The sequence below is a fragment of the Microtus oregoni genome, unplaced genomic scaffold (genome assembly GCF_018167655.1).
Source record: "Microtus oregoni isolate MIOR12 unplaced genomic scaffold, Mior012 000134F_ref0000037, whole genome shotgun sequence".
Classification (NCBI taxonomy): domain Eukaryota; kingdom Metazoa; phylum Chordata; class Mammalia; order Rodentia; family Cricetidae; genus Microtus; species Microtus oregoni.
Window position 1 is genome coordinate 1438198 of NW_024544778.1, and position 14885 is coordinate 1453082.

The 14885-nt window shown below is 46.2% G+C and overlaps 1 protein-coding gene across 1 annotated transcript in view; it reads left to right on the forward strand.

Moving 5' to 3' along the window:
• LOC121444634 (forkhead box protein K2-like) overlaps window positions 1-12135 on the forward strand; it is a 44278-nt gene extending 32143 nt beyond the window's left edge. Inside the window, exons 4-9 of the mRNA XM_041646523.1 lie at window positions 118-264; window positions 3828-4021; window positions 4644-4819; window positions 5983-6279; window positions 7005-7214; window positions 9125-12135. Coding sequence (XP_041502457.1) covers window positions 118-264; window positions 3828-4021; window positions 4644-4819; window positions 5983-6279; window positions 7005-7214; window positions 9125-9321 — 1221 coding nt within the window. The 3' untranslated portion in view covers window positions 9322-12135. The remainder of the gene's footprint in view (window positions 1-117; window positions 265-3827; window positions 4022-4643; window positions 4820-5982; window positions 6280-7004; window positions 7215-9124) is intronic.
• The last annotated feature ends 2750 nt before the right edge of the window (window positions 12136-14885 follow it).

Here is a 14885-nt window from a genome sequence, read left to right on the forward strand (position 1 = left end):
GTTCCAGGACAGATAAGCCTCCACATAGAAACCCTGTCTCAGAAAACAACAACAACAAAGCCCACTCTGTTGTAAGAATACTCTTGAATCTTAGGTGCTTTTTTTTTTCTAACACAGGATGACTCAAAGCCACCTTACTCCTATGCACAGTTGATAGTACAAGCAATTACAATGGCTCCTGATAAACAACTCACCCTAAATGGAATTTATACACACATCACTAAAAACTATCCATACTATAGGACTGCGGACAAGGGCTGGCAGGTAAGTCCATTTCAGCTTGCTCGCGTCCTGTGTGTTGAAGATGCTGCTTATCCATCGAAGCTGTTAAAATACTGCCGTTTTATATGCCAGAGAAGTCATGGGGGGGGGGGGTCTCCCACTGGAGAGCTCTAGGCAGGATAGTGCCTGCTTTTCTGTCCAGGAGGAGCAGCAGTTCTGAAGAAAAGTGAAATTGACATGCTCTTCTATACAGACCAGGGTCATGAAGATGACTGTGCCTCTCACCTCAGTGTGGCTGCTCCAGGAGTGGTTTAGGGAGAGCGTGGTTGCCTGCTCTGGGGTCTGTTTAACTCATCAGCATACGTTTTCAACTTGCTCCTATCCTTGACCTTGGGATGTTGACATCCATTTGATCTTTTACTGCCATGACAGCGTAGCTGCCTTTCCATCTCTGTATGTCTTACTTATTCTGACATTGCTTTGGGGTAGGGGCTCTCAACAGAACAGCTTATTTAAAAAAATTGTATTTCCAGGGCTGGAGAAATAGATCAGTTGGTTTAAAAAAACATAACAGTTATAACTTGTGCATAAGGACTTGAGTTTCATCCGTAGAATCCATGTAAAAATCAAGGTGCTGGAGAGGTGAATAAGGGTGTCTCTGGGACTCAACTCACTGTCTGACAAGCTTTAGGCCTGTCAGAGACCGGGTCCCAAAATATACCAAAGTGTTTTGCTCCTGAGGAATGAACCTCAGAGCTATTTCCTGGCCTACACACACATAGGCACAGAGGCGGATTCCTGCCTGAGTCCTGTTTTCCAACATTATGTTTGGAGAATGTGAGCATTCCCTCCCTGTCCCAAAGGCCCTGCATCCATAGGATTGCTTTTCAGTCTAAGTTTTAGGGTATTACAGGGTCTGTTCATTGAACAGCTTTTTTATTAATTTATAGAGGAGATTCTAACATAAAATGGGGCAGTCTGAGTGATTGTATAGAAAGATGGACTATTTCTTCCTTATATTTCCTGTCACAGTGCCTCCCTCTCACCGCTTCCCTATTAAATCTCCCGGTGTTGCCTAGGCTGGCCTCGAACTTGTAATATTCTTGCTCAGCCTTCTAAATTGCTGGGTTATAAATGCACTCTCATGCCTGCTTCCAAAATGATTACTTATAATTTTATAATTTCCCCAGCCTGGAGTTGGTTGTTTACTGTGTTTATAAGAAAGTATGAAAAGACTGGGCTGCCATTGTCTGAAAGACCAGAGCTAGTTTGGCATTCCCATCCGATGAGAAAGACTGACTGAGTGTGGGAGCTAGAGCTCGGGTCCCTTCTAGGAAGGCTCAGACTAGGGATGCTTGTTTTAGGTGTTCATTTAAGATTACATTAATTTATAGGTCACATGAGCCTTTCGGGATTTTCATACTTGTAAGAACAGATTGAAGGCACATTAATCTTAGCCTTGATCGCAGTATATAGACCTGAATTATATGGAAAATGGGTCCTTTTTTGTTTGTCTCTAAACTAAATATTTTGTCACTTCTTCCTGTTTTTACAGTGCTGGCTAGGAAATTGCAGGTGACCATTTATGAATTTGACCTCATGCTGTATGCAGATTCTCTGGAAGGGGGTGGTTAGGAAGGAGACCCAGACTAGGTGGATTCTGTTAGTATTCAGATCAGTTCCCTGAGTCTCCTGAGCACGTAACTGGTAGCAGAGGATCTTTCATGGCTCATGGTGGACGGAAAGCCTAGTTACTGCCTCCACTTTTCCACTAGCTGATAGCATGCAAACTCAGTTGTTCCCTGGCCTAGTGTAGTTGGGGTCTGTGGAGTGTCTTCTGTACGGGAGCAGCCTACCGTAGGCAGGCTCAAGGATTTCCCTTCTCAGTGGGTAGTGGCTTTCAATTGACTGGTTGACTGGCTTTTATCTGTTTTCAGGTTTCAGAATGATTCAGATTTTGGAGTATTTGCCTGTCTATAATAATATATAGGGGAAATAACCAACTTAAGGATGATATTCATTCAATTTTTTTTTCTTGTACGAATAGTCTGCAGGTAATTTTATGTAAACTTTCTAGGATGCTCGTGTTAATGGCATTTTGGCACATAGGGGCAAATGTGAATTTTTTACTGGAGCATCCTGTTGCCCTCTAAGTTTTGGATTTGGTTTCGGTTTTGTGTGTGTGTGTGTGTGTGTGTGTGTGTGTGTGTGTGTGTGTGTGTGTTTTAAAAAAGACAGTGTCTCCCTATGTAGTCCTGGCTGCTCAACAACTTGCTCTGTAGACGAGGCTGGCCTCAAACTCACAAAGATCTGCCTGCTTCTACCTCCTGAGTTCTGGGGTTAAAGGCATGTGTCATCATCTGGTGATTTGGGATTTTTAAATTAGGGTGTTGAGCCTGTGTCATCCTTGTCTGGGTTGCTTCTCTTAACATACAGCCTTTGACTCTGCCTCTCCTCCAAACCTGAAAGGTCTGAGTGCAGCTGGTGAAGGTTTGCCTTCTGTGTGAAGGGCACCGAGAACAGTCCCCTTTGGTTTTCTGGAATTGAAAGAAAGGTTGGTTGTCAGCAATACCTGATAACAAAACATCGCACCACGTGTCTTGGTTTTTTTAAATATTCTAAATCTCAACGAGTCAGACACAGCCAGGCCCCTCATACTGCTCACGATGTAACTCAGGTCCACAGAATAGTCAGAGGCCTGGCTGTTCTGGAGCAGCCCTGGGACTGATGGTAAAGCGATGCTGAGCATCTGTTAGATTTTTTTTTAGCTGCCTGTGACAAGTCCGAACTTCAGGCCATGGCTAGGTTTATTAGAAGGTTAATGGGGAATTGAGAAAATTGGGGATTTTTGGATATTCCCTGATTTTATTCTGAGTTATTACCACTTTGAAAGAAGATGAGATAATAGCTGCTATTCATGACTTCCACCCTGCGTGTACTTGAGGTGTGGTCACATTCAGATCACAGCAGGCTCTGTCTCAGACTTGGACAACCTGAAGCTGAACTTTCTGAAGAATGATGGCTTCCGAGTTGATTTTCTCTCTTTCCTAACGGTGTTATTGTTGAAGATCAAATAAACACATGGATGTACTTCGCAAATACAGAGCCGAGTACTTGACTAGAAGGTGGAGTCATTAAAATTCCTGGTCTTTACTGACTTGCTGAATAAATCCTTTATACTGTATTAATATACTGTACATGGCATGGCAGATTGTCAGCTAGTTATGTGCAAACATTTCTAAAGGAGTGCCTTGTGTCGGCTCTTTGTCTTCAGACAGAGTTAGCAGTTAGTCCTGATTCCACCTGGCAGAAGTCAAGGATGCAGTGACAGACCTTGAAAGGAGGTAGATATGGGAGATGGCAGAGCCTTAACCTTTCCCATGCCTAGGTTCCCCCTCTCCACCTGAGATTCCCTGAGTTGTGGCCACAAAGGCTCCAACCCTGAGCAGTCTCGTTCAGCCAGGGAGGGCTGGGCCTTGAAGCCTCTCTGTCACGTCTGCATTGAGCATCTAGTTTTCTGCTTTACAGGACACTAAGGCTTGGGCACATCTTCATTTCTCAACAAAGAATTATATGAAGTCTACGTATTTTTTTATGTTTCATAGAATTCAATTCGCCACAATCTCTCTCTGAACCGTTATTTCATCAAAGTGCCACGTTCCCAGGAAGAACCAGGCAAAGGCTCCTTCTGGAGGATAGATCCTGCCTCCGAGAGCAAGCTGGTAGAGCAGGCTTTTAGGAAGAGACGGCCTAGGGGCGTGCCTTGCTTTAGAACCCCCCTGGGACCGCTCTCCTCTAGGTAAGGACACAGGAACCAGAGACCACACCCATGGTCAATAATATCACCTCAGTGTGCTGGGGAGCTTCTTTCCGAAAATGAGGACCTGCGGATGCTGTTACTGGTGTTGGGGTGGGGACTGGGGAAGGTTGGTTGTGTTTGTTCCTTACTGTTCTGCGTTCTACCTGTGTTGCTTGCTGTTTCTTTGAACTTGATGCGCATCTTACAGTAGTTAGACACCAGTAGGCAAGGTCATGGGCCACGGTGTTTTCCTTTCTTTTGGCATGTGAACAGTTTTTAAAGCGACCTTCAGTTCTGTGCTCAAGATTTCTCATTTGTCTGATTTTGAAACCAAACACTTTAATCTATTGGAAAAGAAATGAGTTTATTAGAAACCGTAAGGCCCCACAGTCTGCTCCCTGCTGCGTCCTGCTGGCTGGCTGCACAGGAACTGCTCAGAGAGGGCACCAACCTTTTCATGGGACTGAGCGGCCTCTGACATGCGTGTGAGAGAAAGTCAGAACACAGAGCTGCACTCAGTTGGCAGGAGACAGAAGGCTGCCCTTTACAAAGTGAGGTTGAGTGGACAAGTCCTTTCTGGGGCATCACTGTGAAAACCCACTGTCTTCTTTTGGTGACCCAGGAGTGCCCCAGCCTCTCCCAACCATGCAGGAGTGTTGTCCGCTCACTCCAGTGGCGCCCAGACCCCAGAGAGCCTGTCGAGGGAGGGCTCCCCAGCCCCCTTGGAGCCGGAGCCTGGCGCCTCGCAGCCCAAACTTGCCGTCATCCAGGAGGCACGGTTTGCACAGAGTGCACCAGGTGAGACCACAGGAGGAGAGGTGGCGAGGGTCAGGCAGTGGGGCCAGACAAATATGCCTGCATTTGGCACTAAAGCAGTGGTAGAATCCTCAGGAAGCTTCATACCTTGTGCCTGGTACTTTGTATAGTTCCTGAGTGTTATGTAGAAGGTTTCGGGGAAAGAAAGTGACACTGGGAATTAATTTTCTCTCCCTCCCTCTCTCTGTTCCACTCTCTCCCCCTCCTTCCTTTCTTTTTCCTTTTTTTCCATCAGCTCAGGTGAGATAGAAGTATGGCTGTAGTGTGTCTGACCGAGAGGTTGAGGCAAGAGGATTGCTGTGAGGTTAAGGACAGCCTGGGATTCATAGTAAAGCCCTGTTTCTAAAAACAAAAGTCAAAGAATCAATATTTCTCAATTGCTTCATTTTTTTTTTTAAAAAGGTCTCTTCTCACTAAAAGAAGCTACACAAACTAGGCAGTGATTAGAATAAAAATATATCTACTTAATGAGTAGGTGAATATTCCCAGTTTACTTGCAAAACCATAATATAGAAGGAAATGTGTGCCTGGGAAGATGAGCATTTTGACCACTAGGCATGATGGATGCTCAGGGAAACCCTAGCCTGCTACCTGTCTGCAGCTGCTGGCGTCCACTTGCGAAAGCCAGGGAGTGGCCTGGGTCTGCTTATGCGTTTTGTGCCTCTGTCCTACCAGGGCAAGGATGGCTCATGTCTCTAGGCCCAAATATAGGGCATGTTTTCGAAGGAGGAAGTATAGAAAGAGGTAGTGGGAGAAATCAAAACAAAGCTAAGTTTGCAGTCTTTGATTCTTAGATGTGGGAACTTAATGTCCCCGTTAAGATACTACGTTTCGACCGTAAGAGATCGTTCAGTGGTTAAGAGCATTCTCTGCTCTTTCAGAGGACCTGGGTTCAGGTTTGGTTCCGAGTATTCAGTGTCCTCTTGTAGCCCCTGTAGGCACTCATATGGTGCACAGACATAAAAGTGAGCAGAGTAAGCAAAAATAAATCTTGAAAAATTGTAATAATAAAGATAGGATATATCTCTCATTAGTAATATTCTGTATTTTAAAGTGTAGTGTTTATGTTAGTGAGTGCTTAGTGTGAGAACTATAAGACCAAGGACCATGCAAGCCTTAACACTGCTCATGTTTTCTCCCAACAGGGTCACCTCTCTCTAGTCAGCCCGTCTTAATCACTGTCCAACGGCAGCTACCCCCGGCCATTAAGCCTGTCACCTACACTGTTGCAACCCCAGTGACCACATCCACCTCTCAGCCACCCGTTGTGCAGACGGTACATGTTGTCCATCAGATACCAGCAGTGTCAGTCACCAGTGTGGCTGGACTGGCCCCAGCAAACACATACACAGTTGCTGGACAAGCTGTGGTCACTCAGGCTGCAGTGCTGGCTCCTCCTAAGGCAGAACCACAAGAGAATGGCGACCACAGAGAAGTCAAAGGTGAGCAGGAAGACAGCACCTCGTGCTAACTTTTCAGTCCATGGAAGTTCACAGGCTCAGTTGTCCTTGGCTGTTTTAACATGTTCCTTAGTTTTTGTGTGATTGTTTCTTTTCTTCCTTTTTAGGGTGGCAATTGAGTCCACATACATCCTAGAGAAACCCTGTTTTACTAAAGCACACCCCTAGCCCACTGTTGGTTTTAAAGATTTTACTCTGTGTGTGTGTGGTTTGCACAAGAGTTTGTGCGTATGCATGCACCCTTGGAAGTCAGAGGTGGTATGTCTTCTTGGAACTAGAGTTACTGAGCAATGGAGGTGCTGGGGATCAAATCCGGTCCTCTGAGTGTAGTATGTTCTCGTAACCATTGAGCCATCTCTCCATCCCATTACTTGGTTTTAAACATTTCTGCAGTACTAGGCATCAAGCCTAGGGCTTTGTACCTGTCAGGCAAGTCCTCTATGGCTAAGCTATAGCCCCAGCTTTTTTTTACTTTTTTCCCTTTTTTTTTTTAATTTTTAAGGCACAGTTTCAAGTTGCCCAGACTAGTCTCCAACTTACTTTGTAACCCAGACTGGCCTTAACTTGCCAGTAGCTGAGGTGGTAGCCATGTGACACCCTGTGATCCTGTGTTGGAATTAGGCTTGCACCATACTTGTTTTCATAAACTGCCAAGACCCCGGCTTTGCAACAGTGTATCATCTCTCTTCCTTTTCTTTTGATTTCAGTGAAAGTAGAGCCTGTCCCTGCAATTAGCCCAGCCACACTAGGCGCTGCTAGCCGAATCATCCAGACATCACAGGGTACCCCTGTCCAGACAGTGACCATAGTACAACAGGCGCCTTTAGGTCAACACCAGCTTCCAATAAAAACTGTAACGCAAAATGGAACTCACGTGGTACCCGTGCCTCCAGCAGTGCACAGCCAGGTGAACAACGGTAAGAACGTTTGTTCGTGTCTGTTCGTGTCCCAGCAGAGGTTCTTGACTATGGGAAGAAGCATTCCATGCGTGGTTCTGATTTGACTTTGTAGTTTTGTCTGTGGAAACGTTTGCCGTTTAAAGCCGTGGGAAGTGCAAGGGATGCTGTGGGAGCCACGGGGATTGGTATTTTCCCACCACAGCCCCTTTGTCTCTAGAGTTTTTTTTTTTAAATTTTATTTATTATGTATACAGTATTCTGTCTACATGTCTGCCTGCAGGCCAGAAAAGGGCACCAGATGGCACCATGTGGTTGCTGGGAAGTGAACTCAGGACCTCTGGAAGAGCAGCCTGTGCTCTTGACCTCTGAGCCATCTCTCCAGCCCCCTAGAAATATTTTTATTTTCATTCAGTTATTTTTACTTGATGTGTATGGGTATTTTGCCTGTATGTGCATCTGTGCACCGAATGCATTCATTGTCCGTGTAGGCTGTAGAGGTCAGATCCCCTGGAACTAGAGGCGCAACAGTTGTTAGCTGCCTTGGGGTGCTGGGGATTGAACATGGTTTCTCTAACCACTGGGTTAGTTTTCTGGTCTCTCCCCAGAAATTTTTACAACATTCTAGGGAAATACCAAACAAGAAGCCGTTTAATATAAAGAGGGTTTATTTGTGCTCAGAGTTTGAAGATATAGTAATATAAAGAGGGTTTATTTGTGCTCAGAGTTTGAAGATATAGCCTGTCATGGAGTGCAAGGCAACTGGCCACATTGTGTCTACTATTGACAAGCAGGAAGAGATGATGGCTGGAGTTTAGCTAACTTTCTCTTTCCAGTTCAGGGGGATATAAACAGTGTGTTGTCGGTGTGTGGAAGGAAGGTCGGAGGACAGCTTTGTTCCTGTGGGGTCTAGGATCAAACTTACTTTGTCACATGGAGGCACAAGCACCTTTCCTGCTGAGCCTTCTTAAACTGGCCTCGTAAGGACAAACTCAGATTTTTCAGAGTTAATATGTTTTCTTTTTTGAAAAACTACTGGGGATGGAGAGATTATGGTTAAGAACCCTTGCTATTCTAGAGGTTATGGGTTCAGCAACCACCTCTAACTCCAGCTACAAGGGATCTGGAAGTGTCCTGGCCTCTGCAGGTACCCACATTCACGAGTTTGCACACGCACGTAGAGAGATTTGCAAACATGCATATAAATAAAAATAAGTCTTTTTAAAATTTTTATAAAACTGTATGATGGGGTACATGTACCGTACATAGCACACATGTGGAGGTCAGGACAACTTTGAGAATTTTGTTCTCTTTTCCACATTTGTGTAGGTTTTTAGAATTGAACTTTAGTGGTCAGACGCAAATGCATTGTATAGTCTACTATAAAGACTGTGCATATAGTCAGCAGTGTTGGGGGGGTAGGGTGCACATGAAGGTCAGAGGGCAACTTGTGGGAGTCGGTTTTCTCTTTCCATCATGTGTGTTCTGAGTATGGAACTCAAGTTCTCAGGCTTGGTGGCAAGCTCTAGCTTAAGCATGTCTTCTTTATAGGCAAATGCTTTAGGTAATGACTTGAACAGGTGAGAAATGGCTGTCTTTCAAACCAGAATAGCCTACTTTCCTCCTTGGAAGGAACAACTCTCTGTCCTTCGGGTGAACAGAAGCCACCCCCGTCTTGACAACAATGAGCTCTTGAGTAGCTTATGCGTTTTTAAAGCTGCAGAAGTTGTTCTTGTTGATGGAAATACCCACTGGCCAGGCTTTGACTGAAGCTTTCCTGATTTCTTCTGCTTAGGATTCTCTGCCTTCGCCCTTCAGGGCCATCCCTAGGGTTCTGTGTAAGCTTAGCTCAGTAGATTTGGAGTGCCAGGGTGGGTTGTGGTCGAGGGTTTATGCAGTAGTGTGGGTTCTGACGCACTGTCTCTCTTCAGCAGTGGCAAGTCCTCTCCACATGCTGGCAACCCATGCGTCAGCATCGGCGTCCCTGCCCACAAAGCGCCAGAATGGTGACCAGGCAGAGCAGCCGGAGCTCAAGCGCATTAAAGCAGAAGATGGCGAGAGCATTGTCATTGCCCTGAGCGTAGATGCGCCACCAGCAGCTATGAGAGAGAAGGGAATCCAGAACTAGCTGCTGGGAGACCTTCTCTTCAGACATCAATTTGTGGTGCCAAAAGGAGATGCTGCCTCTTCCTGAAGCAGGGAGCGCATCCTCAGTGGGTAAAGGGCCCTGCGGTTGGACTTCACCTCTTAGCACTGAAAACATGAACCCAGGTGGCCTTAAAACTCCCTAATTTAAAGACAAGTTAGACTTGAACAGACCCACAACAGCAACCCTGGTTCCAGAGGTGGTGTCTCCTATAGAGCACTCGCTGGGCTGTCATCTGTGGGCTCAGCTTTTACTACAAGCAAGAACTCTGAGTCTCTTGTGCAGATGCAGCACCCGCTGCAAGTGGATCTCTCTGGCTTTCCTCTAGGGGACAGAGACATAGCCACCTGCTGCCCTCATAGGACCTGCTGGTTGCGGCTGAGAGACAAGACAGTATTTTGTTGTCTACATGTGGAATTAGAATACTTGGAGATGTCCTTTCTTTACTAAATAACGGGGTCTTTGACATTTCATATCACTCCATTTCTACTCTGGAAATTTGAGATTCATTTGGGGGAAGAATGTCATTCTGTTTGTTTCTGTGGTTTGTTTCCAGCCCATGGGATGGTTTGCTATGGTCTGTCCTGCCTGTTTGGGTGGCACTTCTTTAGGATACCTGCTTGCCCATTTCCGTTCAGAGCAGTTCCCTGTGCCATTGTAGAGGGTGGGTGGACTGAGGCTGCATGGACCTATAAGGCCGGGGCACTGGGACAAGGGACCCCAGGAGCCTCTAGCCTCCGGGCTGCACGTACCTGTTCTTGCGCGTTCTGTTGTCTGTTTCTTTATGTTGACTTTGTCCTTGGCGTAGTTTCCCACTCTAGTAAATGAGTCTCCTACATATTATGTATGCTTAAAGCAGCAGATCCCCCTCCCCCCTTGGGAAACAGACCCAGCTTCTGTTACACCTCCCTTTTCAGACCGAAGTCATAGGTCTCTCCCAGAACCCTGCTGGGAGTCATAGGGGTCCGCTCTGGCTTCCGGCACCTGACTGGTTACCTGCATGGCGAGAGCTCTTGGAGAGATTGAGGGTCTTGGAAGTAGGACCCAGTGGCCAGGTTCTCAAGAATCCAAGCCATTTTCTGATTCTCTAGAGGTTTCTCTGGCTTTTCAGAATGAAGTACCACACTAAGTCTGACTTACGTCCTATATAAGTAAAGTTTAAGAGGGAAGGGTGAGGAGAGGTGGGAGGCCAGCAGCCCAGCCCACACTCAGGATCACCGCTCATCTTTCCGGAGCATTCTGGACTTAGCTGAGCAGCAGGCAGAGGGACTTAGCCTCATTGTGGGTTGGTTTTTTTTTTTTTTAAATGTCATCATCATAACGTTATTTATTTAAATGTAGTTATTTTGGTATTTAATTTTTTTTAAGAGAAGGGGGGAAAACCCTGTATTTTCCTGGTAGAATGAAATGGCTCAGAATGGTATATTTAGGCAATTTAAAACATTATTTACATAAAGACCAAATATGATGTCTGTTCTAAGTATTGCTTCACCCACAGTATGGAGCTGTCACAATGTTACTGCAGATGATGTGTGTTGACGTTCTGGAGTTATATAACTCAGCCACTGAACACAATAAAAGATGAGACATCATGTGAGTGAGAACACGTGTGTGCCACAGCAGTCTGCCTTTGGACTGCAGCCTGGGGGACTGGAGCCCCTCCCAGCCGCAGTCTGCCTCCTCCGTCTTGCAGGTAACCTTGAAATGTGTATTTCTTAAAGGTTTGCATTTTGCAAAGCACTTTGGGTTCTCTTGTGCCCAGCATGTGGGTCCCAGCTCTGGGCCTCAGTTATGTGGTGCGCTAGCAGGAGGCCACCCTAGTAAGGTGGGTTCGGGCACCACCAGCTGAACATACTGTGTGTCTGGGGACATCTGCCTGTAGCATGCTTGACTAGGATTGGGTAGAAGATGTTCCTTGTGTGAGTCAAGTCTGCAGACTCGTTACCTCTGAGCTCCAGACAGACCTTAGGAGTCTGCAGGGGTTTCTTTTGGGGGCTCATAGAAAAATTTTGAAGATGGAAGGAGGATTTTTTTTCTTGAAGGCCACATTCTCAGTCTCGAGTGAGTGAAGTGTCCTGTGTAGCCACAGTCACACACTCACCTCTTCTCCTTGCTGCTCTTTGGTACATAGGAATGTAAAGCTGAACGGAGCGGGCACAAGCTAAGCCGCAGACTAACAGTACTGAACCCAGGTTTCCTTGCCAGTGTTGCAGGCACTGCTTTAGTCCATGTTCTCTGAGTCCCCAGAAGCCGCTCCACACACCATGGCTGGGCTCGTCTGCTCTCTGATGTGGGATGGGGGCAATGACCCTGACACCACAAGTAGCTTGCAGCACTTCCCAGGTCCACTGTGGCACCTAAGTGTTGAATGCTTCTCTTTGACCTTTACCAAACTTCTGAGCTCCCTCAGGGACTAGATAACTTGAGTAGCTTTGGCTTGAACCACACAGAACACAAAGGGAAACTTTGCTGTGTCCTGGGTACAGTGCATTCCAGAATGTGTGTGGCATACTTTGTATATTCTCCACACCGCAGAATGTTTCCATAAACACCCCACCTCACCTCCTTGTCCTCTGCAGGGGGTGGCTGGGCACAGAGTAGCTGAAGTAGTTCAGAAGGGGCTGGGGAGTATCAGGACTTAGGTTTTCTACGCTGTGTGACACAAGGAGAGAAGTGACAATCGTGAAGTCCGAGCAACTGCTGTTCTAGAGTAAGCAGAGTGGTGATCTGTGTGCAAAGATTTGGAATTTTTAAAAAAAAGTACCAAGTTCCTGAAATTCAATAAAATATTTTTATTAATTTTAACTGAATACAGAGTATCATTGTCTTTTGATAAGCAGCTACGTCTGTCTTACGTCTGTGCTGGGAGACTTTCCCAGGAACACAGGTGTGTTCAGCACAGGCTTCTTCGGGGGTGCAAGCACAGGGCACGATAGTGACAGCTATACAGGCAGCTGTGTGCTATCCAGGGTTGGAGTTCAATTATTTTAGAGTTTAAGTTGTCCGTGTGCACCCCAACCCCAATGCTTGCCCTCTGACCTAAGGATCAAGATCACCGAAAACAAGAGATAGCAAAATGTTTGCCAAAAAGGTATACAGGTGTTGAGGTTCCCAGGTGATGACAGTGGCCTCCCAGCTGCTTTCCCAGGGCGGAACATATGGAAACTCTATGTTGGGGATGTGTGGTCAAAGCCAGGAGAACTTACAGGTGACGCAGTGGCAGCCCAAACGTGGGGAGCATCCTGAGAAAGTGCTCCCGTGCAGGTGACAGTAGACACCCACAGTGCTCTGGTAAGCAAGAGGTGGCATTAGGAGCATTGAATATTTAGAAGAACCTTGACAAGGAATTGGGAGGGTTGATCAGTAAAATGTTTGCCTTGGATGTACAAGCCTGGATTTGGTCCCCAGAACTTGATACGTCCATGTGGTAATCCTGTAATCCTATCCCTCAGAAGGTGGAGGCAGGAGAATGAGAAACTGAAGGCCATCCTTGACTGCAGGGCAGGTTTGAAGCCAGTCTGGGCTACATGAGATCTGCTCAAGGGGGAGCGGAGAACCCTTTAACAAACAGGAGAAACGGTGCCTGGGAGACAGAATCTGGGGATACTAGCATGCGCAGGGAGTTAGAAATTCCCCGTACTACTGCACCTCACGTCCATCTGCAGCCATCGTGGCAAAGCTGGCCAAGCAGTGCATGCAGGGTGGACCTGAGCAGCCCAGAGCAGGCTGGGAGAATGCTTCCCACACACAAAGGTGGGTATGACTACACAAGGTATATGGATATGAAGTCAGCCCAGCAGTGGTTGCTAAGGTAAAACCATATTCCAAAGAGTAAGCAAGTGGCCAAAGAAAGCTCAACCCAAAGAGGACAGCTATCAACTCCAATATGACCTAAATGTAAATAAAAACAGATGACCATTGGAGAAGAATTAGCCATGCTTCCTAAAATAGAGCAAATGCTCTTGAAATAAATCAAAAGATATAGAGCTTGGGCATCATAAATGATTCAGTAGATACAGCATTTGGAAATGAAAATAAATTTCAGGGACATATGCCCCTGAGTTCCCAGCAAAAGATGGACTTGGCTTTCAATAAAACAAGCCAGGTGGTGGCGCACACCTTTAGTCCCAGCACTCGGGAGGCTCTGTGAGTTCAAGGCCAGCCTGGTCTACAGAGCAAGTTTCAGGACAACCTGTCTCAAACACTAAGAATTGAAAGCCTTCAGGCCCAACGAGCTTATACATCTTTGTGCACAGTTATTTCCGTTTTAGCACTGGTTGTGCTAGCAAAAAGTGCAAGTATTTTTGAGCAACCACAGTATCTCTGACATTGAACTTGCTTTCTTTTTCAAAGCAGTACTTGCAGTGTGGAGGCTCCAGGAACTCAAGGCCACCTTCAGGCACACAAAAGTTTAAGCCCAGCCTGGGCTACACAAGACCCTGTTCTCAAAAAACCAACTAACTATAGAAACATTTCTAGAAAAATATTAGCCCCTAAAGCTAGGCATGGTGGCCAGCCTAGTCTACAAAGTGAGTTCCAGGTCAGCTAGGACTGTTAAATAGAGAAACCCTGTCGCAAAAACAAAACAAAAATCGGTACCTAATGTTGATTGAAATTAAAATGTCTTCATTATTCACCTTTTCTGGTGGTAGAAGTATGAGACAGTTCTACAACACTGTATTTCTCTGTCCCTCTCTCGTTCTTAATAACTACATATAGCCAGGCATGGTGGTGCCTTCCTTTAATCCCAGCACTTGGAAGAAGCGGGTGGATCTCTTGAGTTTGAAGCTAGCCTGGTCTAAATAGTTCCAGGACAGCCAGAGGCTGCTACACAGAGAAACCCTGTTTCGAAAAAAACAACAAAAAAGAACTACATAAATTTTATTTTTTTTTAAATTCTAAGTACTTTCCAAAATGTGAGAGTCAACCAAACACCTCGATCAGCCAACTGAGGAGAGGGCGTACATCATGACTGTGACCACCAGGCTATAGACCATGCTTGCACCCAGAGGCATGGTCTGCCTGAAGAAAGAAAACATTATACAAAGACTTGGTCCCACAGGGACGTTGGCCAAAAGGGGAGGAGGAACGGCCAGGGGTCCACTCAACCATGTGAGCCTGTGGTTTCTGAGAAAGGCGAATGTTGGTGCAGGACCTGGCAGCTCTCGCGGGTGGTAACATTTAGTTTGCTGAGAAGAGTGGGCAAGGCCGAAAGTGCAGTTTCTCATGTCCAGGAGGACCTCAGATGCTAAGACCACACCTTGGAAAAACAGCCAATCAGGAGCTTCTGGAATCCCTGTTTAAGTGCCAGCATTCAGATATCCCCTCTTGGGTCAAGGCCCACCTACCACTGGGTGTTTGAAAACCCTGTCTGCTGATGCCTGTAAACCTATAGAGCTTTGCATGGTCCACCAATTCTATTATTACCCAGAGACAAGAACAAAACTGAGGAGCAGGCAGCGCTAAGAGTTTTCTCTTAACCCTTGCACTGCCACTCCCAGGGAGCCCATGTGTGCTCACTGTCCCTTGCAAGGTGTGCCAAGGAT